At 41.5% G+C, this 26,119-nt stretch overlaps 2 protein-coding genes across 10 annotated transcripts in view; one reads left to right on the top strand and one right to left on the bottom strand.

Moving 5' to 3' along the window:
• The window catches only part of LRTM1 (leucine rich repeats and transmembrane domains 1), a 50,036-nt gene extending 30,674 nt beyond the window's left edge, over positions 1–19,362 (bottom strand). The window contains exons 1-3 of one of the 2 annotated variants that reach the window (XM_061618252.1): positions 18,909–19,362; positions 16,036–16,632; positions 6,037–7,628 (exon numbers count right to left, since the gene is read on the bottom strand). In XM_061618252.1, the coding sequence (XP_061474236.1) occupies positions 7,624–7,628; positions 16,036–16,632; positions 18,909–18,915 (609 nt within the window). In that variant the 5' untranslated portion in view covers positions 18,916–19,362 and the 3' untranslated portion in view covers positions 6,037–7,623. Of the gene's footprint in view, positions 1–6,036; positions 7,629–16,035; positions 16,633–18,908 lie in introns of those variants that run through there. The other variant, XM_061618251.1, reaches the window with a different exon arrangement.
• Positions 1–26,119, top strand: part of CACNA2D3 (calcium voltage-gated channel auxiliary subunit alpha2delta 3) — a 1,117,495-nt gene that overhangs the window by 816,292 nt on the left and 275,084 nt on the right. The gene's annotated exons all lie outside the window — the stretch shown is intronic.

Genomic DNA, 26,119 nt, shown 5'->3' on the forward strand with positions numbered 1-26,119 from the left:
TCAGAGTATAGGTTGCGCATCAAGACAATCAGATGCTGTGGCACCCCCATTTCTTTTAAAGCATTCCATAGTTTTTCATGATCTACACAGTCAAAGGCTTTGCTGTAATCTATAAAGCACAGGGTGATTTTCTTCTGAAATTCCTTGGTCCGTTCCATTATCCAACGTATGTTTGCGATATGATCTCTGGTGCTTCTTCCCTTTCTAAATCCAGCTTGGATATCTGGCATTTCTCGCTCCATATATGGTAAGAGCCTTTGTTGTAGAATCTTGAGCATGGGTGAGATATAAATGTAATAATAAAAACACCCCATTTAACTATTTTAATTACAATTTCTGGCCCATCATACGTTCCTTTGGCAAATATGTAGCAAGACTGTACAGACCATTTTAAAAAAAATAAAATGACAGAATTCAGTGTCCAATCAGAATTGAGTTCATTGGGCTGCACTACATACTTAGGATTACATACATTGGGTTGTATTCAGTATTAGTCAAACTCAAGAGTAGACCCACAGAAATTAATGGACATAGGTCTGTTAATTTCAATGGATCTGCTCTGAGTGAAACTAAGAGTGCAATCCAATACATGTCTACTCAGAAGTAAGCTCCATTGGGTTCACTCCCTGGTCAGTATGTATTGGATTGCAGCCTCAGTTGGATATAACCCATTGCATTTCTACTTTCAAAAGATCATTCTGGCCCCAGGGACATGGTAGAACCATCTGAGGCCTGCTGTAATGAATTTGCTAGGCACTTCCAGGATAAAATCTTTAGCATCCGCCAGGACATAGACTCCAGTGTTATAGCAGGTGATCAAGTGAGGTATCCAGAGCACAGCCTTGTCCCAATTTCATGGATGAGTTTCAGTTGGTGCAGCTTGAGGATGTTGACCAGGTGCTTGGACAGGTTTGTGCAACCACTTCTGTGCTGGATCCTTGCCCTTCTTGGCTAATAAAAGCTAGCAGGGATGGAACAGCCGGCTGGGCCAGGGAAGTTGATTAATGCCTCTCTACGAGAGGGGGTGGTCCTTGGCTGCCTGAAAGAGGCAGTAGCGAGACCACTCCTGAAGAGGCCGTCCCTGGACCCAGAAAATCTTAATAACTATAGGCTGGTAGCAAATGTTCCATTCCTGGGCAAAGTCCTGGAACGAGTGGTTGCAGGCCAGCTCCAGACACTCTTGGATGAGAACGATTATATGGATCCATTTCAGTCGGGTTTCAGGCCTGGTTTTGGCACAGAAACAGCCTTGGTCACCCTGTATGATGACCTTTGTCGGGAGAGAGACAGGGGGAGTGTGACTCTGTTGATTCTCCTTGATCTCTCAGCGGCTTTTGATACCATCAACCATGGTATCCTTCTGGGGCGATCGGCTGAGTTGCGAGTGGGAGGTACTGCATTGTGGTGGTTCCGCTCCTACTTGGCAGGTCGCCTCCAGAAGGTGGTGCTTGGGGAACATTACTCGGCACCCTGGACTCTCCAGTATGGGGTTCCACAGGGGTCAGTTCTGTCCCCCATGCTCTTCAACATCTACATGAAACCGTTGGGTGCAGTCATCCGGGGCTTTGGAGTGCGTTGCCATCAGTATGCTGATTACACGCAGCTCTATTTCTCCTTTTCATCTTCTTCAGGTGAGGCTGTCAATGTGCTGAACTGGCTGCGACAATGGACTGGATGAGGGCTAATAAACTGAGGCTCAATCCAGACAAGACTGAGATGCTGCTAGTGGGTGGTTCTTCTGACCAGATGGTGGATGTCCAGCCTGTCCTGGATGGGGTTGCACTCCCCCTGAAGGAGCAGGTTCGTAGCTTGGGGGTTCTCCTAGAACCATCTCTGTCACTTGAGGCTCAGGTAGCCTCGGTGGCACGGAGTGCCTTCTACCAACTTCGGTTGGTGGCCCAACTACATCCCTATCTGCACAGGGATAACCTGGCTTCAGTTGTCCATGCTCTGGTAACCTCCAAATTAGATTACTGCAATGCGCTCTACGTGGGGCTGCCTTTGAAGACGGTTCATAAACTGCAGCTTGTGCAAAATGCAGCAGCCAGATTGGTAACAGGGACCAGACGGTCCAAACATATAAAACCCACCCGTACACTACATTCAAGATCAAGGGCCCTCCTCCGGGTGCCTACTCCAAGGGAAACTCGGAGGGTGGCAAGAAGGGAGAGGGCCTTCTCAGTGGTGGCCCCCAAATTATGGAATGATTTCCCTGACGAGGTGCGCCTGGCACCAACACTGTTATCTTTTCGGCGCCAGGTCAAGACTTTCCTCTTCTCCCAGGCATTTTAGCATGTGTTTTAAATTGTTTTTATATTGTTTTACATTTTTAAATTGTGTTTTAAATTGTTTTTAAAATATGTGTTTTAAATTGTATATTTGTTTTAATGCTTTTGGTTGCTGTAACCGCCCAGAGAGCTTCGGCTATGGGGCGGTATACAAGTGCAATAAATATATAAATATATGGTGGTTAGCCTGGTTATTGTGTTTCCAGTTTGCGATTTTGGCATTAAACTAGAAGTTTGGGAAGAAGATCTCCAAAAAAAGAAGGCAAGGTGGCATTTTTGAGGATTTCAAATCTGCTCCTGTCTCCGGGTTCCCAAATGGCCACAAGAGAAAATGAATTCTGTAGGAAGGAGCAGAAGCTGCTTAACCTTTGTACCTTTAAGAGCTTCCAGTTTCAATATAGAATAGTAGAGTTGGAAGGGGCCTATAAGGCCATCTAGTCCAACCCCTTGCTCAATGTAGGAATCCAAATCAAAGCATTCCCGACAGATGGCTGTCCAGCTGCCTCTTGAAGGCTTCCAGTGTCGGAGAGCCCACCACTTCTCTAGGTAATTGGTTCTGTTGTTGTATGGCTCTAACAGGAAGTTTTTCCTGATGTTCAGTCGAAATCTGGCTTCTTGCAACTTGAGCCCATTATTCCGTGTCCTGCACTCTGGGACGATAGAGAAGAGATCCTGGCCCTCCTCTGTGTGACAACCTTTCATGTACTTGAAGAGTGCTATCATATCTCCCCTCAGTCTTCTCTTCTCCAGGCTAAATATGCCCAGTTCTTTCAGTCTCTCCTCATAGGGCTTTGTTTCCAGTCCCCTGATCATCCTTGTTGCCCTCCTTCTTGAAGTGCGGAGAACAAAACTGGACGTAGTATTCAAGATGAGGCCTAACCAGTGCTGAATAGAGGGGAACTAATACTTAATGCAATTTGGAAACTATACTTCTCTTAATGCAGCCAAAAACAGCATTTGCCTTTTTTGCAGCCACATCGCACTGTTAGCTCATATACAGCTTGTGATCAACGACAATTCCAAGATCCTTCTCACATGTTGTATTGCTGAGCCAAGTATCCCCCATCTTATAACTGTGTGTTTGATTTCTTTTTCCTAAGTGTAGAACTTTGCATCTATCCCTGTTGAATTTCATTCTGTTGTTTTCAGCCCAGTGCTGCACCCTATCAAGGTCCCTTTGAATTTTGTTTCTGTCTTTGACAGTATTAGCTAGTCCCCCAATTTTGTATCATCTGCAAATTTGATAAGCATGCTCTGTACCTCCTCATCCAAGTCGTTAATAAAAATGTTAAAGAGCACTGGGCCCAGGACTGAGCCCTGTGGTACCCCACTCGTTACTTCTGCCCAGTTTGAGAAGGAACCATTGATAAACACTCTTTGAGTACAATTCTGGAGCCAGCTGTGGATCTACCTGATAGTTGTTCCATCCAGCCCACATTTAGCTAGCTTGCTAATCAGAATTTCATGGGGCACTTTGTCAAAAGCTTTGCTGAAGTCGAGATATATTTTGTCCACAGCATTCCCACAGTCTACAAGGGAGGTTACCCGATCAAAAAATGAGATAAGATTAGTTTGGCAGGATTTGTTCTTCATAAATCCATGTTGGCTCCTAGTAATCACTGCATTGTTTTCAAGGTGCTTACAGACTGACTGCTTTATAATCTGCTCCAGAATTTTTCCAGGGATTGATGTTAGGTTGACTGGTCTGTAGTTCCCCGGTTCCTCCTTTTTGCCCTTTTTGAAAATAGGGACAACATTAGCTCTCCTCCAGTCATCCAGCACTTCACCAGTCCTCCATTATTTCGCAAAGATAATAGACAGCAGTTCTGAGAGTTCTTCAGTCAGTTCCTTCAGTACTCTAGGATGCAGTTTATCGGGCCCTGCCGATTTGAACTTGTTCAAAGTGATTAGGTATTCTTTGACCGTTTGTCTATCAGGAGCTAGCTAGCTGGATGTCTCCTCCTTCTTCAGCCAGCTCTATGGACCACATTTTACAACTTCCCTGGGTGGTAACTTCCCCCTTTTTTGCCAGCTTGCACATTGGTTCCCAGTTGCTGGCTACCCTATAGCATGGGACAAGACAGCATAGCAGAGTGTAAACAGAGCCATCTGCACTGACCCTGTTTCCAACACTGTCTGCAACATGGGGAGCTAGTCACACCTATGTGGCTTGTGGCACTAGGATGGGCTTATCCACATGAGAGCATATCTTCATGCTAAAGATGCTGTTTTTCCTGTGTTTTTTGTGTGCACCATTCACAGTAAGGGCTGCTGCAAACATGGTGTTTTCTAGTCACACTTAAGGGGAGGCATCAGTCATGTAGTTTCCTAAAGACCACACCCTCTGATTTAACATTTCCACTCCCTCTGGTTACCTGGCAACTGAGCATGCTCAGTTTGTTCTACCAGTAAGTTTCATTTTAAGAAAACAACAACCTGGAAGTGCAATTATTTGTATTTTCACTGGTGCAATATAGCTTGGTTTGAACAGTGTTATGCTTTTGTGCACAAGTTAGGGTGAACAATAAAGGCACCGTTTGAATCAACATAAAAAAGGCTTGCAGAATGGGAGAAAGCAGCAGAAGTTTCTCTTCAGCTCACAGGAAATGAAATGAAAGAAGGGAGGAGGAGGGAGTGAGCGTGGAGAGGGAAAGGATGGACATACCCACCTAAAAGCATTGGAACAAAGCATATGCAAGCCCTAGAGATACGGAGTGAAGACTTTTCTCCTTCCCTTTTCGTATTATCAGAGGATTGGGTTAGTATAGATTTATAGGGGGAAATCATGTGATAGCTTCTGTTTGACAGTAACATCATGTGAACCATGCGAATTAAAAGGGGATGCAAGTAGCACCAGACACACAGTAAAACCCTGTGTAGATGAGCCTGATGTGTACAATGAGTACACTGGCTCCCTGCACAAATGCATTCCTAACATAAGGACCTGTTTAATTCAAAATCTCAAAAGATCCTTCTTAAGAACAGGGTTATATGCAAATATTTTTGAATGTGGAAAATCAAAAAGTAACAATGAATAGAAAATAAATTCTCTTCTGACCCTATTCTTTTAAATGGAAAAATGAGTAGGATATGTTTTTGAAAGCTCATAGTAATCTGTAATTCAAGCCAATGAACTATCAAATGGCTCTTTTTTCTCAAGACTCCCTTTCTCTTTGCCAGAGGGGAAGTTTTCCTGGTGGTATTTTGCAGTAATTGCAGCATAGGCACAGCCATACACAGCGGCAGCCAACATCATGAGACATACAATCCCACAGACCACTCCAGTTATTACTACAGTGGCCTTGGCATGACGCAAGCTAACAGGCCGTGGCTTTGGTTTAGGTTCACAGTGTGAGCGGCTGATGTCTCCTCCTTGTTCCTTGCGATTTGAAAGCTTCAGAGAACTTTTGTTCTCAGAAGTATAGTGATGAGCACTGGCCTGGTAAACTTGAGAAGCTGTAGGAAGACAGATCCCATAGAATTCGTAAGGAATTTTGAGAAGGTCGTTTCCCTTCCGATGATCAGGTGCTGTGCAGATGACACCATCACTAATTCCTCCTGAAAAGAAGGAGTATTTGTCTTAAGCTCTTGCTCGTTCAGTATCAACCAGCCAGCTACTAACCAAGGTAATGTAGAACCTGATTTTTCCCCTGTAAAAAATTACAGCCATATTTTATCATAGTTGTTTTAGTTAAATTATAACAATGGAATTAATTCAAATAAGTGATTTATTTGTTTTTTTGTTAGTTGTTCATTAAACTTAAGCTTTCCTTTCCTTTATAAATGCTATAGTCCAACAGCCCAACCACGGAAAACAAGTAGTAGGAATATGTCATAAATGAAACAACCCAAACATCACATCACTCACATCAATCCTACCATTGCTGTCCACACTTAGTTCTCCAGACCCATTGGAAGGTTTGAATGAACAGTGTTGCCCACCCTGAAAAGTTACTCTGAGAAATCAGGGGAGGGGGTGTCCTACAGAACAGTCACTAGTGTGCTCGCAGAAGCTGTTTGTCCAGCTTAAAACAAAAAAATCCTGTTTACATTTCACATAATTCCACTTCCTCCAGGCATGCAATCCTGAGTGTGGGAGTGTTATTACGGCTGGCCAGGAAGGGAGGAGAGATGGGGGATGCTTGGTGTGTTCACTCAGTCAATGCCTACATTTGTGATGCATGGCTGCAGGATTTATAGGTTTTGGCTGCCCCCCATGGGCCTCTTTGGACCACTTTTTTTGCACTTGCCCAGCCTATCCTCTGTTCTAGTGCAGGATTTCCAGTTGCTTTGGGGCTGAGTAGGATTTGTTTTTCCTGCCCGCAAATTGACCAAGCTGGGCAGGTGCATTCACCTACTCTGTACTGGAAGCTGGAGGCTGTACAGATCTAGGGATGGGTGCAGTTAAATAGATTGATTTAGTTACATGGTTAATTTGGTCACATGGTTTGGCAGGAAAGGTTAATATTAAGTGAACAAGTGAGCACCCTTTAGGCACCTTTGAAGGTGACAGGAGGCCAGCTGCTATAGGGTCCTTAGTCTGTATATATAGCATTCTTGAGGCTCCCTACTCCCTTCATGGTGGGGCCATGGCTTTGGCTATGCCTAATCATGCCCCTTGGAATGGGCAAGGTTCAGCTCACCCAAGGTTGAGGTTTACATTAGCTTCCCACACCCATCACTTGTGTCTCGCTTCTTTATTCCTATTGGCCAGAAGCCACACACAATCTGTTCTTCATGTGATTAAAACCAGCATGGGGGAAGTTAAAATGGCCATCATACAGTAACAGTGTTTTGGAAACCATGGCTAAATAGATGTTGATCAGAGCAAAAAGCAAATTAGGTCAGATTTCAATGAGAGAATTATCAGATGTTTTCCACTATGAGAGTTAGCCTTATCTGAGTGACAATATGCAAAAGAAAATGCAGTTTCTGTGGAGAAAGTGAGAGGTCTGACTGGGAATGGTGGGAAAAGCTTCCACACTGTTGATGGGAAGTGAGGGCAAAGTCAAAGAGCTCAAGAAGCAGAGAGGGAAGTTTCTGTGGGAAGGTGGGCCAGGAGATAGGAGTGCTTAAGGGGTAGGGTCCCAGAAGACATAACGGCTAAGGAAGAGGAACACAGCAGGAATGGGCTTGGAGTAGGGGAGAGAGAGACAGTTGTGGGATAGGAAAGGGAACTTTCTTTGACTGCACATTCCATTTATACAGTTGTAAGTATAGATAACACAGAGAGAAATTCGTTGGATCAATTTTATGTTGGTTTCTAGAGTTGTAGTTTCTTTTTCCAGGGACAAAATGATATCACACATGTCTTCGATCACTCAGAGAGTGACTTTCAGTCTGAGAATACAAGGAAAAAAATCTTTTTAAAATTATTTTATTGCTTCTGTTTGTAAATATGCATTAGGTAAAAAATGAAGTGAGCAAAATGAAGAGACATAGAAGTTACAGAAAAGTTATATAAGAGTAAAGTTGATGTAATATGTCTGCTATGTTTTGCTATCCTAAGAGTTATTGAATCTGAGCCATTTTTCAACAAATCTGATTTCTGCCTTCTTCAACTTGTATATAAAAGGCCATTGCGGCGTATTGAAACAAGGTTTGCTCCCATTCTCATACTTGGAATTTGGTTTGATCTCAGCAGTTTGTGTGTAGAGTTCATGTTGCAATGACCATATGATTTTATTTTATTTTTCATTTTTAAAATTGTTATGCTGTCCTTCAGTGTACTATAAATATTCTCAGAGCAACTTAACCTAGAACCTAATAGCCCACTCCTATGCATATTTATTCAGGAATAAGACACTCTGAGTTCAATGGGACTTACTCCCAAGAAGGTGTGCATAGGATTGTGCCCTAAGGGTTGCAGTCCTAAAATACACTTACCAACTTGTGTGTAAGATTACGCTTCGTAACTGTAGTGCTATCCACATTGCATGGGAGTTGAACTTAGTAGAAATTCACTAATAGGCAAAAATCTTTGCAGTTTAAGAACATACCTATAGCCCACAGCTATTTCTATCAAACTTTAAAAAGCAGGGAAATTGGGCAGCTAAAGTGAATGCACCAGGGGAGCAGGAGACCTGACCTCCTCTCTGAGATATTGGACTGCCCTACAAATTGGTCAAAATGCAAACACCATTTGGGTTGGTCTTTCACAGTCCAATCCACTTGCTGTGTAGCTTGGAAGAATTTGGTAACATGTGCCTCTGAGCATATGGTGAGTGGTGGCAACACTTGCCATCTCCAAAGATGGAGAATTATATTTTTGCATGCTTGTTGGTGTTCTTCTTACTTTGCTTCTTTCCTGTGTTACTAATGTTTCTACAGAGAATCTAAACTAGAAAGTTTTGTTTCCCTCATTATTCATCCTACAAATCTGTGTCAAATTTATTTTTATTACTTTCAAAGTCTTCTTATTGGTCAATGTCATATGATGGTGAAGATAACCTTTTGTGTTTCAAATTGGAGGTTACGTTCTATTTCTATTTTGGGTGCATTAACAGTTGAATCTGAAACTGCAGTTTGATGTAAAATCAGACTGATTCCAATATGTTGCTACTTCAGCAATGACTCTAGCTGTTGGAAAAAAGAGGATGCATGTTTTCAGCCTGCTATGTTTAAACCACTTTATTTAAGACAAGGTGGGCATGGTCAATTAAAAACATAGAGCACACCTAGAATTTTGCTAGAATATATTACACCTCCCACTGTTTTATCTTGTGCAAATTGAAACACTCCTGATGTCCACTGGAGACTATTCTGCAGAAGTCAGTGCCATTATTCCACAATTATGTTTCGAGTTTTTTTAGTGTAAATTTTGCAAAGTGTTACTGTATTTCACATATTCAGAGAAATAAAAGCAAAAGAAAATGATTTCCTATAGGAAACTTCACTAATTGCAAACTAAATCAGACATATTTAAAGTGACCATCTGAACTGTATCAACTATCTTAATGTTGCTTCCTCCCTGCTAAAACAAGATCAGCACAGCACGTCTTCTTTCTATTATTTGGGCTGATTGCAGGTGTTGCCACCACTCACCATACGCTCAGAGGCACACATGTTACCAAGTTCTTCTAAGCTACACAGCAAGTGGATTGGACTGTGAAAGACCAACCCAAATTGTATTTGCATTTTGACAAATTTGTAGGGCAGTCCAATATCTCAGAGAGGAGGTCAAGTCTCCTGCTCCCCTGGTGCATTCACTATAGCTGTCCAATTTCCTTGCTTTTTAAAGTTTGATAGAAATATCTGTGGGCTATAGGTCCATTCTTAAACCACAAGGTTTTTTTGCCTATTAATGAATTTCCTTGCTTTTTAATCCAGGAGGTAAGAAATGGGATCCTGCGCAAGTTTGCTGAGAATGAATTGATCATTCGCATGGTTATTGAGTTCAGTGGGATTTACTCCCCTGCAATCATGCTTAGAATAGGTGAAACTGACCACAGGGGATGGGGAAGGGAGGAAGAGGAGGAGGGATGGGAGGAAAGGCAGAGGGGAGGACTGGGATATGAGCAGGCAGGAGGGGGAGGGGAGAAGGACAGATTTCATCATTTGCATGTTTATTGAGTTCAGTGCGATTGAGTTCCTGTACAATCATGCTTAGGATAGGTAAAACTGACGGGGGGGAGGGAAGGAGGGCTGAAGTGGGCAGGGGAGGAGGAAGAAGGAAGAGGGGAGGGGAGGAGGAAGGGAGAGGAAAGGGGAAGGAGGGGAAAGGCAGGTCTGATCATTTGCATGCTTACTGAGTTCAGTCGGATTTACTCCTATGCAATCATGATTAGGATAGGTAAATCTGACCATGGGGGTGGAGGAGGGGAAGGGGGAAGGGGAAGGAGTGTATTGGATGGGGGGCAAAGGAAGGGGGAGAGGAGGACAGGTTTGATCATTTGCATGCTTATAGAGTTCAATGGTATTTACTTCTGTGGAATCATGCTTAAGATAGGTAAAACTGACCATAGGGAGGAGGAAGGGGAAGGGGAGGAAGGAAAAGGGGAAGGAGGAGATTGGAAGAGGAGGGGGATGGGAAGGGAGGGGCAAAGAAAGGGTGAGGGAAGGGGCAAGAGGGATGGGATAGGAGGGAGGAGAAGGGAGGGTGGGTTTGGTCATTTGCATACTTTTTGAGTTTAGTGGGATTTATTTCTGTGCAATCATGTTTGAAAATGGAAATGGACTGCCTTCAAGTTGACCGGACTTATGGCGACCCTTTGAATAAGGTTTTCATGGTAAACGGTATTCAGAGATGGTTTTACCATTACCGTCCTCTGAGGCTGAGAGGCAGTGACTGGCCCAAGGTCACCCAGTGAGCTTCATGGCTGTGTGGGGATTGAAACCCTGGTCTCCCAGGTTGTAGCCCAACACTGACCTGGAGAAGGGGCAGGGAGGGGGGAGTGGAGGAGATTGGGTGGGTGGGCACTGGGCAGAAGGGAAGCCCCTTTCCTTTCCAAAAGGAAAACATTGTGAACATTATCCTTGCTTTTCAGCATTTCCCCCACCTTTTTATTCTACAGAAGGCACATGTAGCCTCCCACCCAAATTTAAAACAAAGATGTCCCTGGCCACATCCACACTTTGGGCAATCATGGCTTCTCTCAAAGAATCCTGGGAAGTGTAGTTAGTGAAGGGTGCTGAGAGTTGCTAGGAGATGCCCTGTTCCCCTCACAGACCTTCAATCAGAGTGGCTGACTGTTAAACCATTCTCTCAGGGGAATATGAGTCTCCTCTCAGACCCCTTCACAAACTACACTTCCCAGGATTCTTTGGGGGAAGCTATGACTGTCTCAAGTGAAATCAAAGTCTGGTTTGGGTGTGGCCCCCTGATTAGGCAAGCCAAGCAGCTGGGAGTCTGGCTTTCAGAATTCTGACAGTTGGTTCTTACTGAGCATGCCCCGTGTTATTGGCTTCAAGCCAAAATTTCCTAAATTAATTAAAAATCAGCTAGGCATTTTTTTAACTTTTAAACTGCAGAAGATGAAGGTCAGAGTATGGGGCAAAGTCAGTATTAGGATTACAGGTACTCTGTGAAAATGGCTGATGTTTAATAAATTTCAACAAATTATGAGAACTCTGAGAGAAAAAAGTTCAAAAGGGCTCTGGGGTTTTTTTCTCTCTTTTTAGACTTTGAACTCTCTATTCTCTCTGACTGTTTTGTGTATCGCCATGAAAATTGAGAGGGTTGTTAAGCAAGCGTTTCTGAGTTCAGGACTGTAAGTTTGGTAAGGTTTTATTTTGAAATAAGCTTATGGGAAGCCTCAGAATGGCATGGGGGGATATTTTTCACATTGTGGAATGTGAAAAATCCACACTGGCTATAGTATACAGCCACTCTCATGACTGTATAATTGCTTCTTTGTTAACATGGATAGGAATGGGCTGCAATATTCTGTATGATATTGGGATATCTTCTATTAAGTGGGAAGGTATGATAAGGAATCAAAATTCAGTCTTAATCTTGTACAAAAATTATTCTGATGTCAGTAAGTAATTATAATTGTTCTGTCCACCACAACTGCCAACTAATGGATTGAAAAAGAGAACCAAAGAATCCCATAAGGCTGCAATCCTGTGCACACTAACCTGGAAATAACCCCAGTTTCTGTAGCTGTAGCTCAGTGGTAGAAAGTCCCAAGTTCAATCCCTGACATCTCCGGGTAAAGGTAAAGGTGTCCCCGCACTTGTAGTGCGAGTCATTTCCGACTCTTAGGGTGACGTCTTGCGACGTTAACAAGGCAGACCGTATATATGGGGTGGGATTGCCAGTTCCTTCCCCGGCCTTTCTTTACCCCCCAGCATATGCCGTGTACTCATTTTACCGACCACGGATGGATGGAAGGCTGAGTGGACCTCGACCCCTTTTACTGAAGATTCAACTTCCTTCTTCCATTGGAATTGAACTCCAGCCATGAGCAGAGCTTTCAGCTGTGTTACCGCCGCTTACCACTCTGCGCCACGGAGGTAGGGCTGGAAAAATACTGGAGAGACACTGCCAGTCAGTGTAGGCATAACTGAGCTGGATGGACAAATGGTCTGACTCAGTATAAGGCAGCTTCCTATGTTCCTGTTGGAACTTATATATGAGTAAATATGTACAGGATTGAACTATAAATACATTAATCAACAATTCTGATTTAGCTCTGTCTGTTTTCAGCTATTAAAATGTTTTTCATTGATAGATGCAGCATTAGTATCATAACAATTACTTGTTGAGAATGAACTACTGTAACTAAATGGGTTCAGAAACTTCAGCTAGTACAAAATGCTGCACCTAGAGTTCCTTAGACCATTTGATTCATCTCCACTGAGCCCATTTCCAAGACCAATTCAAACTCTGTTAGTTATCTACTATATATTTTGGAATGTTTGTTAACTATATACCTCTTAAGATATCGTTACTAAATTTTGCATGATAGTTCCTGAGATCAAGATCACAGTTATGTCTATGTTTGGATACAGTTGGGCACCATTTAGAATCAATATGGCGGACTGAGCCTTTCAAAACTGAATTTTTTGGTTTCTTAGAATTCCTGAACAATGCCGGGTATGAGGCTGCTAGTGATCTATAAAGCCCAAATGATTTCCCGTGAAAACTGAGCTACGTTAAAGCTGTAAAAATGTTTTTAAACTTGTTGATATAATTAGCACAATCTTTATCTAATGAGGAGAACAGAGGTAAAAAATCACTGGTGGTTTCGCTTTAAGATCCTAGCAGTTTCCAGGTAAGAAGGAACGGGAAGTGTTTCCGCTTGTTTCTCTGCTTAATGCATGGAGGCCTTGCTCTCTTTTAATTGAAAATTACTCATATAATATCCCTTTGAAAGGTTAACAGCCAGGTTAATACATTCATGAAATGCATTCATGAAAAGATGTGATCCCTCTCATTCACCACTTGTGTTTTCTTAAGCTTGATGCCATGTGTGCAAATGCTATGAGACTTTAGCTTAAAAGTACTCCACTCCATCCACCTCAGTTAGTTGTCCCCCACCAAAGCAGTAAAGAAATAAGTTTTCTCTTTTTTATATCTCTGGAACTTACTGCTCTATGTCATAGGAGACTAAGCTGTAAGAAACTAAGCTGTAAGAAAGCTTTTCATGGTAGTACATAATACACCAATAACTTTTCTGATAAGAGAATCCACAATACTTTTCCCTCTTTGTTTGTTTGTTTGCCTCTTAGGCAAGAACAACTGGAACCTGTGGTCTTCTACTTCATGTTCTCTAATTTGTTAAACAACAAAACAACATGGATTAGTAGTATGCAGCAGGTCTGTGTAAGGGCTGATTAACAAGGCAATTCAAGGTGCTTTCCTCCTCCTCTAGAGCTCCAGTGGCCAGAGTGGTTTAATAGTCAGCCCCTTTCCCCAGAGAATTCTGGGGATTGTAGCTCTGAGAGGGGAATAGGGCCTCTCCTAACAACTCTCAGCACGCTTCACAAACTTCCCAGGATTCTTTGGGAGAAGCCATGACTTGTTAAAGTGGAATAAATGTCTGGTGTGAATGAGGCCAGGGGCAGCTTTGGTTTAAATGTGGGTGGGAAACTACATGTGCCTGCTATAAAATAAAAAGGTGGGAAACCCTGAAAAATAACGATACTGTTAACAATATTTTCCTTTTGGAAAGGAAAGGGGCTTTCCCTCTGCCCAATGGTCACCCACCCAATTTTCTCCTCTCCTTCCCTACCCCTACCCTTCCTCCCCCTTCCTGCCCCTCCCCAGGTCAGTTTCACCTATCCTAAGCATGATTGCACAGGAGTAAATCCCACTGAACTTAATAAGCATGCAAAAGATCAAACTTACTTTCCTCTCCCCCTCCCCTTCTCTCCCCCTTCTTCCCTCCTTCACCTTCACCCTTCCCCTCTCCCCTCCCTCCTTTCTCCTCCCTTCCCCTCTTCTCTCCGCCTCCTCTCCCCTCCCCACTCCAGCCCTCTCCCTCCTCCTCTGTGGTCAGTTTCACTTATCCCAAGCAGGATTACATGAGAGTAAATCCTATTGAACTCAATAAGCATGCAAATGATCAAACCTGCCCTCCCCCTCTACTTTCTTCCTCCCCTCCCCATTCTCCTCCTCCCCTCCCCTCCCCTTCCCTTCTCCCCTCGGCTCTGTGGTCAGTTTCACTTATGCTAAGCATAATTGCATGGGAATAAATCCCACTGAACTCAATAAGGATGCAAATTCTCAGTCCATTCTCCTGGACAGGATCCCATATTTTACCTCCTGGATTAAAAAGCAGAGAAGTTCACTAATAGGCAAAAAAAACACCCTTGCGGTTTAAGAATGTACCTATAACCAACAGATATTTCTATCAAACTTTAAAAAGTGAGGAAACTGGGCAGATATAGTGAATGCACCAGGGGAACAGGAGACCTGATCTCCTCTCTGCCCTACAAATTTGTAAAAATGCAAACACTGTTTGGGTTGGTCTTTCACAGTCCAATCCACTTGCTGTGTAGCTTGGCAGAATTTGGTAACATGTGCCTCTGAGCATATAGTGAGTGGTGGCAACACCTGCCATCTCCAAAGACGGAGAACTACGTTTTTGTATGTTTGTTGGTGTTCTTCTTACTTTGCTTCTTTTCTGTGTTACTACTGTTTCTACAGAGGGCCAGTGTGGTGTAGTGGTTAAGGTGTTGGACTATGACATGGGAGACCAGGGTTCGAATCCCCACATAGCCATGAAGCTCACTGGGTGACCTTGGGCCAGTCACTGCCTCTCAGCCTCATGAAAACCCTATTCATAGGGCCGCCATAAGTCGGAATCAACTTGAAGGCAGTACATTTACATTTTATACTTCTACAGAGAATCTAACCTACAAAATTATATTTCTCTCATTATTCATCATAGAAATCTGTGCCAAATTTATTTTTATTATTTTCAAAGCCTTTTTATTGGTCAGTGTCATATGATGGTGAAGACAGCCTTTTGTGTTTCAAATTGGAGGTTATGCTCTGTTTCTATTTTGGGTGCATTGACAGGTGAATCTGAAACTGAAGCTTTGATGCCAGGGTCAAAGAATCTTTGGTTTGATCCAGCAGGGCTCTTATGTTCTGGCCCCAGGGTACATAACATATGTAAGTGGTCCAAACTTGCAGTGCGCAAGAAGCTACCTTGTAAACTATTGATTAGAACCATGTATATGTATGAAATGTAATATGAATCCTCTTAAGTCGAAGTCATAGTAACTGCTGTATATAGTTGAGAGTGTTGCAACATTTGAGATTTGATATATGTAAACCCATACACTATGTTTGCTTGCTAAAAGCAACCGTCATCATCTGTAGATATATTTAAAACTTGTTACAGAGTATCAAGTGTAGGAATTATATATGCTGTATATGTGCTATAAATTCCACATCAGAAAATCATCCATTCTCAACAACACCCCCCCCCAAAAAGCCATATTTTCCAAGTTATTAGATGTTCCCTTGAATTTTATTTATTTATTTATTTATTTATTTTATTTCATTTTTAAACCGCCCATAGCGAATAGCTCTCTGGGTGGTGTACAAAAGATTAAAAGTACAGAAATACAAAATATCACAATAAATAAACTGAAACAAATAGATTTAAAATTGTAACATTAAACGCATTAAAATGCCTGGGAGCATAGCCAGGTCTTAACCTGGCGCCGAAAAGATACAAGCGTCGGCGCCAGGCGTATTTCTTCGGGGAGGCTATCAATAAATAGATAAGGTGAGATATGTCCTAATGACATTTGCTGGATGTACAGTATATAGAAAAAAGCTACTTACCTCTATATAAAAAACTTTCCAGCCATAATTTAAAACCAAAGAGTTGACAATTGCACTGCCAGAAGTTATTCTTCAAAAGAACAACTTTCAGGTTTGGGAGAGATTCCAGCAGAAGTCTGTCTACTTTCTGAAGTTTATTATGTTTCATAGACAATAAAGTTATGTTCCCTGTGTTATTTCCTAGAGTTCCAGGCATACTTAATATATTGTTGAAAGATAAATCTAGCTCTTTTAGACGTGGAAGTGAACGAAAAGTATTGTTGTCTACATATTCAATGAAGTTCTTAGTTAGATTTAGAATCTGTAGATGTTGCAGTCCTTTGAATGTGCTAGGCAACAGACCTGAGATAGAATTATTGGATAAATCCAAAATTTTGAGGACCAGAGTATCAGTGAAAGCACCTTGACTGATTTTCTGAATGTGATTATTTGACAAAAGTAGTATTTGAGTTTCAGCAGGTAAGTGTGAAGGTACTTCAACAAGTCCTCGATTCCTGCAGTCCACTGTCATTGAAAAATGATGACACAGACAGTTTTGGGGACAGCCATTCACCATGTCTGATAGTATGATAACACTTGAAATCAAAAGCAATGAACCTATGCAATAAGAAAAGAAGCATCAGTGTTACATTTTGTATCTTGTGATGGCAGTTAGCATATTCAAGATCTGTACGGAATAACAGACTCCTTATTAAATACTTGCATATTTGAATAGACTGAACTATAGTTATAGTTACAATGGCCACATGCAACTAACTTGCTCTAGTGGAAACCAACACAAAGATTCCCATTAGCTCAGCAGGACTCCCCCCTCCTTCTGCTGCGCACCCCGCACACACTCCCCAAATGTAGTCCCAAGTTATGGTCTGAAGGCACATGAGGCCACCACCCTGCAGGGTCAGGTCTGGTCAGTGCCTGGATGGGAGACTGCCTGGGAACCATATGTAAGCCACCTTGGGTTTCTATCATGAAAATAAAAGGCAGGGTATAAATGTAATAAATAATAATAAATGAATCTGCTCCAGAGGGTCAGGAGAACCCCCAGAACAGCATGTGGGGGAAGAAAAAGGAGATAATTCCATTGGCCAAGCAGAAATGCACTGACAAAGCAATCTTCTTGGTGCTACAACCCAAATTTGGTATTAGTATTAGTATCTATTAAATTTATATCCCGCCCTTCCTCCCAGAAGGAGCCCAGGGCAGCAAACAGGGACAAATCTAATAACATCTTAAAACATCTTATGCCATGTAGAGCAGAGATTATCCCAAATATCTAAATAGATTACTTTCTTATAGCTTGGTCAGAAGTTCAAATACCTGCTATGAAATTTTCATCTAGCATAATAAATGAATTCAAGTGATTATAAGCATCCTGATAACATGTATAACAGTAGACTGTTTTAAGTGATGAAGAATTGTAATGTTATTATTTATTAGAATTAATGTTTTGGTCAAACATTATAATAAAACTGCAGGTCCAGCCACTGCTTAAGGAATTTTTAAATTCTTGTTATTCATTCACTCATGAGCAAAACTCATTGGCTAGTCCCCGAGAGATGCCAAGTCCATTGACCATTATTATGAAAAGCACTTAAACCAAGGATTAATTTGAAAACTATGAGCGGCCCCATTTCATACATTATATATTACTCCGCTTCTTACTTTTCATCATGTGATCTGTAGGATTAATCAGTTACTCCAATCTAGTAAATTATTAATAGTTTGGGAGCTTTCCTGCCTTCAAGATATTCCTTGTTCACTGCAATGAATTCCTATGAATTCCTTTCTAATCACTCATCAGGCTGTACATTGAAACGAATGAGATAGCTGTGATGCATTAGAGATCTAATTTGCACATTTGAATGAACTGAGTCCTGTGTGAGGAAGTGTCTGGAACACTTTTGGATCAAACCTCATAAAAAATAAATCCATTTTTTTTGGTAAGGTACACTGTAGCAGCAGCTAGTAATTTCTCTTTGAACAGCTGCTCTTACACATTGAAATTATAATGAATAGTACTGTTATTAGTAATTATTAATGGTATTTCATATTATGGCACATTTATTGTTCGTATGTATTTTCTAATGTCTTCCTTTTTGAAAAAGTGGATGATGTTGATATTGTTTCTTACAATGGTGCAAGTAATGTGAGTTTTTATAAATAGCATTTCTCTCACAGCATTATTTATATGCATGCACAGAATAAAAGCAATCATCTACCAGGCAATCATGGTTAAAGACCATTTGTCCATATTTTGCATATTGCATATGGTGAAAAGCTTTCTGTTTCTTATCATAAATGGTTCCTGATATCTATAGTATCTCTTATTCCTAACAGACATCTTAAGGGCTTCAGTCTTGTACACATTGATGTGGGGATATGTTCCATTGAAATTAGAAGAATCTGCCACTTAATAAACATGCACAGGATTTAGTTTCAAGTCATATATTATTAAAATGTTCAGGAAAAGTCAATGAATGCAAAACTTAAATTAGAATTGTTTTCAAGATGCAGATATTTAAGAACCTTTAAATTCATAACTAAGTATGCCAACTTTCAAATTAAGCCATCAGCTTTGTGAGATTACAACTTATCTTGCACATGATTTCTTAAACTTCATTCCCAAAGGAAAAAAAACTTTTGAACTGATCCTACAAATATTTGAACTAATCCTACAAATGTTTGATTACTGTTTCTAAGAAAGATAGGAGATACATTCTATATCAGCCCGCTTAGTGTGCAACAATTACCTTGAGTCCACAAAAAGTAAACAGCTGCAAGAAATATGGTTTCTTGATTTACCAAGAGTTTATGACAATGTTTTTGCAAGTTAGAATCCCTTAACAAGAGGTCTACATAAAAGTATAACTTACCTTTCATAGTTGTTCACTTGTCAAGCTTGCAGAAGGCTGTTCAATTTTTATGTGAAGCAATAACCCTCTCAAAGTTGCTGTAGCAGTTAAGCCCACTACCACACATACATTATTGCATTTATTCAGAAAATACAATTGTAGCTGCCATAGGACCTCTGCTAATTGCAGCTTTACAAATGCCGGCTATTTTTTTCATTCTATCATGTTCCTTTTCAGATTTCATTGACTGTTGTTCTTCTATCCACAGAGATTTTCTATGCCTCTCTTATTCAGTCAACAGGCCTTGCAGAGTGTCTGTCAACTTATGCTGGACAGCTGTAACATAAAAATCATGACCTAATAGCCTAGCCTTTTCAATTATTTAATCTACCTCAAATCCAAGGATGAAAAAAAGCTGACTTTTAAAATCCAATGTAGTTCTTGATTTCTGTTGGATTGGTAGCCATGCTTTGTCAATCCTTGCAAAATCAGATGACTCTGAACTTGTGTTCCTATCGTCCTTGGCTGTGATTGGAAGCAATGGGGTGTGTAATCTCAGTATGAGGAGGCCTTTGTCTTGATTACATGGGTTTGACCGTGCACTTGTTTGCTGTTCTGGGGCTTATATTTTCAATTTCCCTAGGGATTAAATGTGCTGACAGGATTTTAATGTATAGAAAAATCAAATTTTAGTCTTTTTCTTTTTTTGAAAAAAAAATGCCAAAGAACTTTAGGCATTCAAAATATGAGTCCTCTTTCTCTAAACAAGAACGCACAACCTCAGCTGATGTATGAATTAGCTTTATGCTGCAGCTGTAGATATAGTGATGCTGTTGCTGAACATGCTTGACAAAATTCATCATCACTTCCACATATGAGGATAGGTTGCCATTAAGGTGAAGAGGAGGAGACCCTTCTTTCTCCTTATGCCCTACAAACTTCTGAATGTGTCTGTCTCCCAGAAAGAACAGGGGATTGCTCCTAATACAAAAATGCTAGAAACTGTTTCTCCACTGGTGATTGGACTGTAGTTGGAGACCCAATGAACTCTCAGGATATGGGCTGGGAACAACTGTAGCTCCCATTCATTTCAGTGAGACATTTCATGCAGGAACAATAGTAGCCAAATAACTTCTTCTGAAGATCAATCTCATGCTGGCTCTGTTGTATACTTTCAGTTGAAAAGGCTTGAAGAAATGCTCTCTGATCATCATCACAGAAATTAAGTATATTTGACTGAAGAGTAGAATCTGAATGTTTGGAAATGTACATATGAAATGGTATCCTCAGCATATCTTGGATTACTGCAACGGGTACTCCTTATGTCCTCCATGATCTGCAAAGCATTTCTTTTATGTGTGTTATTGCTTGCTTAGCCGAAAGGCAGGAATTGAATCAAGGCCCAAACAGAAATATTAAGTATAATAGGTATCTGAACTCAAAGGCAAAACTCCCACTGATTTTAATGGTTCTAGTCTGGATTGCCAACAAAGAAAATTGAAATTCTTGTTAGCTAATTAAGATACTATGGATTATGTCTGACTACTTCAGAGTTGACAGAAAGACTAGTCATCAATACTGAATGCACTTCCATCAGAAGAATTTCCTGGTGGCTTTTCTACTGTTGTCCTCTTTTCAAAAGTGCCTTCAGGTGTTGCATCTGGTACCAGTTCTGATGATGCAAAGGGACAGTGGGCCAAGCTGAACATGGGCTGTGACATTGCATTAAGTCAATATGATTTCTCATCCAGATGTTTGGTCTGCTATTGCAACATCTGCTAGAGTTTAGTTCATAATGCTTTTGGTGAGTGATATGTCGTGATTGTTGAAGCAAAAAAATATACTGTTGTGCAAAGGAATCCTGTGCATGTAGATTATGTGGCATCCTAGTAGGGCTTTAAAACCCCAACTTCCTAAAATGGATGTGCACTTCAAGGTCAAGAGTAGAACCACTGACATTGTACTGTATGGATTCCTGCTGTCCTATTGTAACCTTATTTGTTTTTTCAAGTGAATGCATGTAATAGGGAGCTATTAATAGGGGCATGCTTTATTGTCACAAGGTATGCGCTAGACATACAAGAGGCTAGTACTTGTTGAAGCTAAACAGCTTTGGGTGTTTTTAGTGACAAAATGGGCAACTACATGTATGACACCTTAGTTCCATAATGGAAAAAAATGGGATGTAAATGTAAAATAAATAAATGAGTCTGAATATTCTGTGTGGATGATGATGACAATCATACCTTTCTGTACTCAAGATGGTGTACAACAAATGAAATAATCTCAATAACCAAGAAAAACAGCTGCTATAAAATCAAATCTAGCCAGCTGAACCAAAGACCAAATAGTTTTGCACACACCTCTGGGAGGCCAATAAAGGTGGAATTTCAGATCTCAGGAAAGAGTTCATTCCAAAACCTTGGGGCAGTTAATGTAAAGGCCTTGCTCCTTGCCATGACAGCCCTCATTTCATATGCAGCTGGGAGTCTGAAGGAGGTTTCCAGAAGAAGAAGGGGGAACAATATAAAGAGAGATGCTCTGTGAGATGCAACATCGTGCATTGTAGCTTGAGTGGATCTGCAAAAAGTCTGGCACATGGTGAAGTGGCCCTGCCCTGCTTTTGGCAGAAGTGAGGTTAATGTGATCTGAAGTGTAAGTTGGCCCATCGGGAAGACATTACACAGCCATTCCTTCTTTTTCTTCTTTATTAGATTTATATCCCACCCTTCCTCCTAATATGAACCCAGGGCAGCAAACAAAAGCACTAAAAACACTCTAAAACATAAAAACAAACTTTAAAATATATTAAAACAAAAATTCTTTAAAAACATATTAAAATAAAACATCTTTAAAAACATAACTTTTTTTAAACAAAAACTTTAAAAACATATTAAAAAGCAATTCCAACACAGATGCAGACTGGGATAAGGTCTCCACTTCAAAGGCTTGTTGAAAGAGAAAGGTCTTCAATAGGTCTTAACTCTATAGGTAGCTTCAGTCTACATTTTCTACATTTAAACTTGGGCATGAGTGTTGGGCCCAGATGTTTTGCTCCTACTGTCTGTGGTAACCTGGAAGGTATGATGTACTGCTTGATTGTATTAATTTCTGCAGATGAAATTCCCTCACTCTTGTCTTCTCCTCATTATGACTCTTACCAGGCTGCACTCATGATTCTTGAAGTGCTTGTATGATATAGAATAGTAACACAGAAATTATTGCTTCCTGCTGTGACTTTTATGGTTTTTCTCAGCTCAGGACTCTTTACAGACTTTAGTAAAATTTTACTTTGGCTTACATATCGATTAGCTGACAAATTGTTTTTATAACCATTGTCTTTAAGAGGAGGCTTCTTAACCAGGTGTTTTTCCCAAGATCCTGCAGCTCTCTGTATAACAGAATGGAAACCTTAAAGAATGCCTCTCAACTGCCTCTTTTAGTTTGGGTAATCCTTGGCAGCTACAATTGTGTTATTTTTAGCACTAACAAATTGAAAAGATGTTCATGGGGCAGGGTCAGTGAAAAGTTAAAGCACTGTGTGAGGTTCATTTCCAACAGTAACACAGTCCTTGTTTGATGCACTCTGCATTGTGGTAGAAGAAATGATTACCCTTTGTTTTTTTTTTCCTTTTCCTTTTTAGCCAAGCCTTCGTATTCAACATATGATTAGAGCTGTCAAGTTACCTTTCATGTCTATGTAGCTATTTCTGCCTTCCTGTTGAGGGTGTTGGCGATAAACTGGGCCAACAGATGTTCCCTTCCCCTTTAATTTCCCCTTTTTCTCCCTCCCCCATCCTACCTGCAAATAATAAAAACTATCTCTTTTGTGATAAAAGTCTAATGTGGTAAACATGTGAGCAGCAACATAGATAGACTTGCCTGGAACAGAATAACCTGAAATCGACTCTTAAAACAGGCCACTTAACAAAGAGCAAACTTCCTTTCAGCTTTAGGGATGTGCAGAAGTTGTCCCTTATATGTTAGTGGAGTTTTCTGCAGGTCCAGCCTAGGGTGTCAGATCGCTTTGTGGAGTGTCTTAGATACCTTCAGAGTTTCGAAACAAGTTCTGTGCAGGTGTGCTTTTTTAGTTCATCCAGCTGCCAGTTCTGGAAAGTTCAGGGATAATTCCATATTATGTAGTCCCAATTCAGAGGCCATCAAGAGCAGTGGTGAAACTGAGTTGGCCCTTAACTGTAGAAAAGTAAATGACAAGATATATGAAATCCACAGTGAATGGCCTTCTTCAAAGTCAAGCTTGTCAGCTTCACTGCTAGTCTTTGCAGTATTTGTGGTGGGGATAGTAAATTTTAAAAAGGATGTGGACAGGCTGCAAAGAGCAGCAGTTAAACTGATGTGTTCTTTCTGCAGCAAGTAGGAAGAAGCCACATTTTAATTTAATTATTTTTTATTAATTTCAAAATTATACGATACATACATATAGCATCAGCATTTTTAGTTTACCCCTTCCCTCCCTTATGGTATTGACAGTACACTAAAAAACTAATCCTATTTTGATCTCACCCTAACACTTTTTCTTTCTATCAAAATTCAGCTCAAGCAAAACTGCCACCTATTAACTAATAACAATTCTATTTTCATCTCATTCTAACCTCATTTTCCTTTCTGATGTTCCAGGCAGCACCAAGCTAAGATTAGTTTGCTCCTCAAACATACCGCAGATGTACATAGGCACTTGGGGGTGAAAGTGATTTTCATCATTGTTAACAAAGGGCATCCAAACTCTTATAAAAGTGTTTCTGTTTATGTCCTTTCACCACCCTCAGATTTTGTGTAAGCTTCTCCAATAATGCAACCTGCCAAACACTTTTCCCGTTCCGTGCCCGGTACTTCCGGGCAAAGGGGCGAGTTTGCGGCCACAGCCGAAGCTCAGGCCGCCATTGGGTGTGCACGCGGCGTGCCGGCGCGCCATCGTGACACACAGGAAGGAGGTGGGGCAGCTGAAGGCCATTTAAGGCCACTCCACCAGCCTCCCGCCCTCCTTTGAATTTTGGCGGCGCCCGCCCGACCCTCCCTCTGCTGCAGTGTGATTCATTTGGTCGCTACAGGGCCGACTAGGAATTTTTGGCCTGCCTGCCTCGCTTTGCTGGCAGGTTTCTTTTGCCTACTCCACACTGTGGTTGGGGGGACGGGTCAAGGGTTAGCATGGGTGCCTTTGGGGTTAATAGGCTGATTGGTCTGTTTCTAGCTTTAATATGTCAATGGTCACTTGTGGCAAAGAAGTGCAGGAAAAGGTTTAAAGGGAAAGGGCAGCTAGGTGACACCTTTAGGCACCTTTGGGGGCGATTGGCGGTCCGGGGGCCTGCAGCTCAGGGCTATATGGCCCGGGGGGCAGAACACGGGCCGCCTTTGGGGCCAACGTGCCTCATCCGCTCGGAGTTTCACGGCTCCGGGGGGCGGTGATGCGGGTTGGACCCCCTACACATCTTCAGGGTGTGGCTTGAGCTGGGGTCTGGCATAGGGCAGCCCCGGGCTCAGGCAAGGTTTAGTCGCCCTATGGCTGCAAGCAGGCTTTGCCTGGATCATCAGAATGCTCCCGCACTTGATTTCCCCTCTGCAGGTTCATTATTCTAATTGATTCCGTTTAATAAAGTGGCCCATGATTTAACCCAATGAATGGTGTTTGTGTTTTATTTTGGCAATAGGCCGCAATATACCATTGTTCCAAAGTTACTTGTTTGAACTCCTTCCAATTCCATGCTATCACTGTTCTTGCAGCTGAAAACAATTGATTCAGCAATTCCTTACATTTTAAGCCTCTATCTATGCCCTCAAACAAACCCCAAAGTACCACTTGTGGGGTAGATCTTATCCACTGTCCAGTGATTGAATTTGCCTCCTGAAACACTTCCATCCAGAAGGCTTGCACCGCATTGCATTTCAATCCCCTAGGCCCACTGTAAAGCCCAGCTCTTGTTCCCATAACACTTTGAGATCCTCACTAGAAGTAGCCTCTGGTGTCTTTAGCCAAATAGATATTCTAGAAAACCATCCAGTTCATCTGAAGGAGCACCTCCAGCATCACCAATTATGCCGCCCGACAAGATCAGCCACGCAGGGCCTTCTCTCAATCCCACCAACAACAGTAGCTAGGTTGGTGGGGACTAGAGAGAGGGCTTTCTCAGTGGCGGCCCCCACTCTCTGGAATTCCCTCCCGTTCGATCTTTGGCATGCCCCTTCCCTGGATACTTTCCGCCGGGCCTTAAAAACTTGGCTGTTTGGACAGGCCTTTGGGACCGCCGGGGTGGGCTAATTTACATACTGAATGCCCGTTGTTATGTACTGCATATGTTGTTATTTTTGTTATTGCTGAGTATATCATATTTTATTGTATTTACTGTATTTATTGTATTTTATTGGAATTTAATATGTACGTCGCCTAGAGTGGCTTCGGTCAGATAGGCGACCTAAAAATTAAATTTACATTACATTACATTACATTTACATCCTCTAATAACTCCATCATACTGCAGAATCTCCCTTTCAAACATTGTCAGGGGCCTGGAGGCAATTTCAGAGGTAGTTGGCTGAGTTATAAAATGTCACAATTGTACCCATGCAAAACAATCCAGTCCATGTGGGTTCAGTTTATTCTCAATCTCTTCATGAGATAAGTGACCTATTATTTACATAAAAGTCTCTGAGTTTATACAGTCCCTGAGCTTTCCAGTTTTCCTTCTCTAATGTACTACATACAGTAGGGCCCCGCTTTACAGCGCTTTGCTTTACAGCAATTCGCTAATACAGAGGTCTCAATTAGACGCAATTAGACTAAAGCCCGACTCATATGGCACTTGTTCCGCTTTTACGAAGGTTTTCAGGCATCGCGTGCCATTCTATTCAATGAGTTCCACTTCACAGTGGTTTTTGCTTTAGAGCAGGGGTCCAGAACGTAACCCGCCATATGAGTGGGGCCGTACTGTATCACCTCCATAAAGGATGAAACCTTACAGGGATCAACAGTAACACAGCAGGGCTCAGAATAGTGCACCACTCTTTCCATGCTTTAAACATCATTAGCGCAAAAGGCTTCTCTATCCATTCTAGATTACAAAATTTATGTTTTCAATATAAGTACACATTTATTGGGACCCCTTCAACTCTCTCTGATACTGTTGTAACTCATTGCTTCCCTATATGCCCTACTATAAATGGCAGTACATGACCAATTTGATTGGCTGCATAATAACGTTCCAAATTTAGAACTCCTC

Source organism: Rhineura floridana, chromosome 3 (genome assembly GCF_030035675.1).
Source record: "Rhineura floridana isolate rRhiFlo1 chromosome 3, rRhiFlo1.hap2, whole genome shotgun sequence".
In the NCBI taxonomy this organism is placed as follows: domain Eukaryota; kingdom Metazoa; phylum Chordata; class Lepidosauria; order Squamata; family Rhineuridae; genus Rhineura; species Rhineura floridana.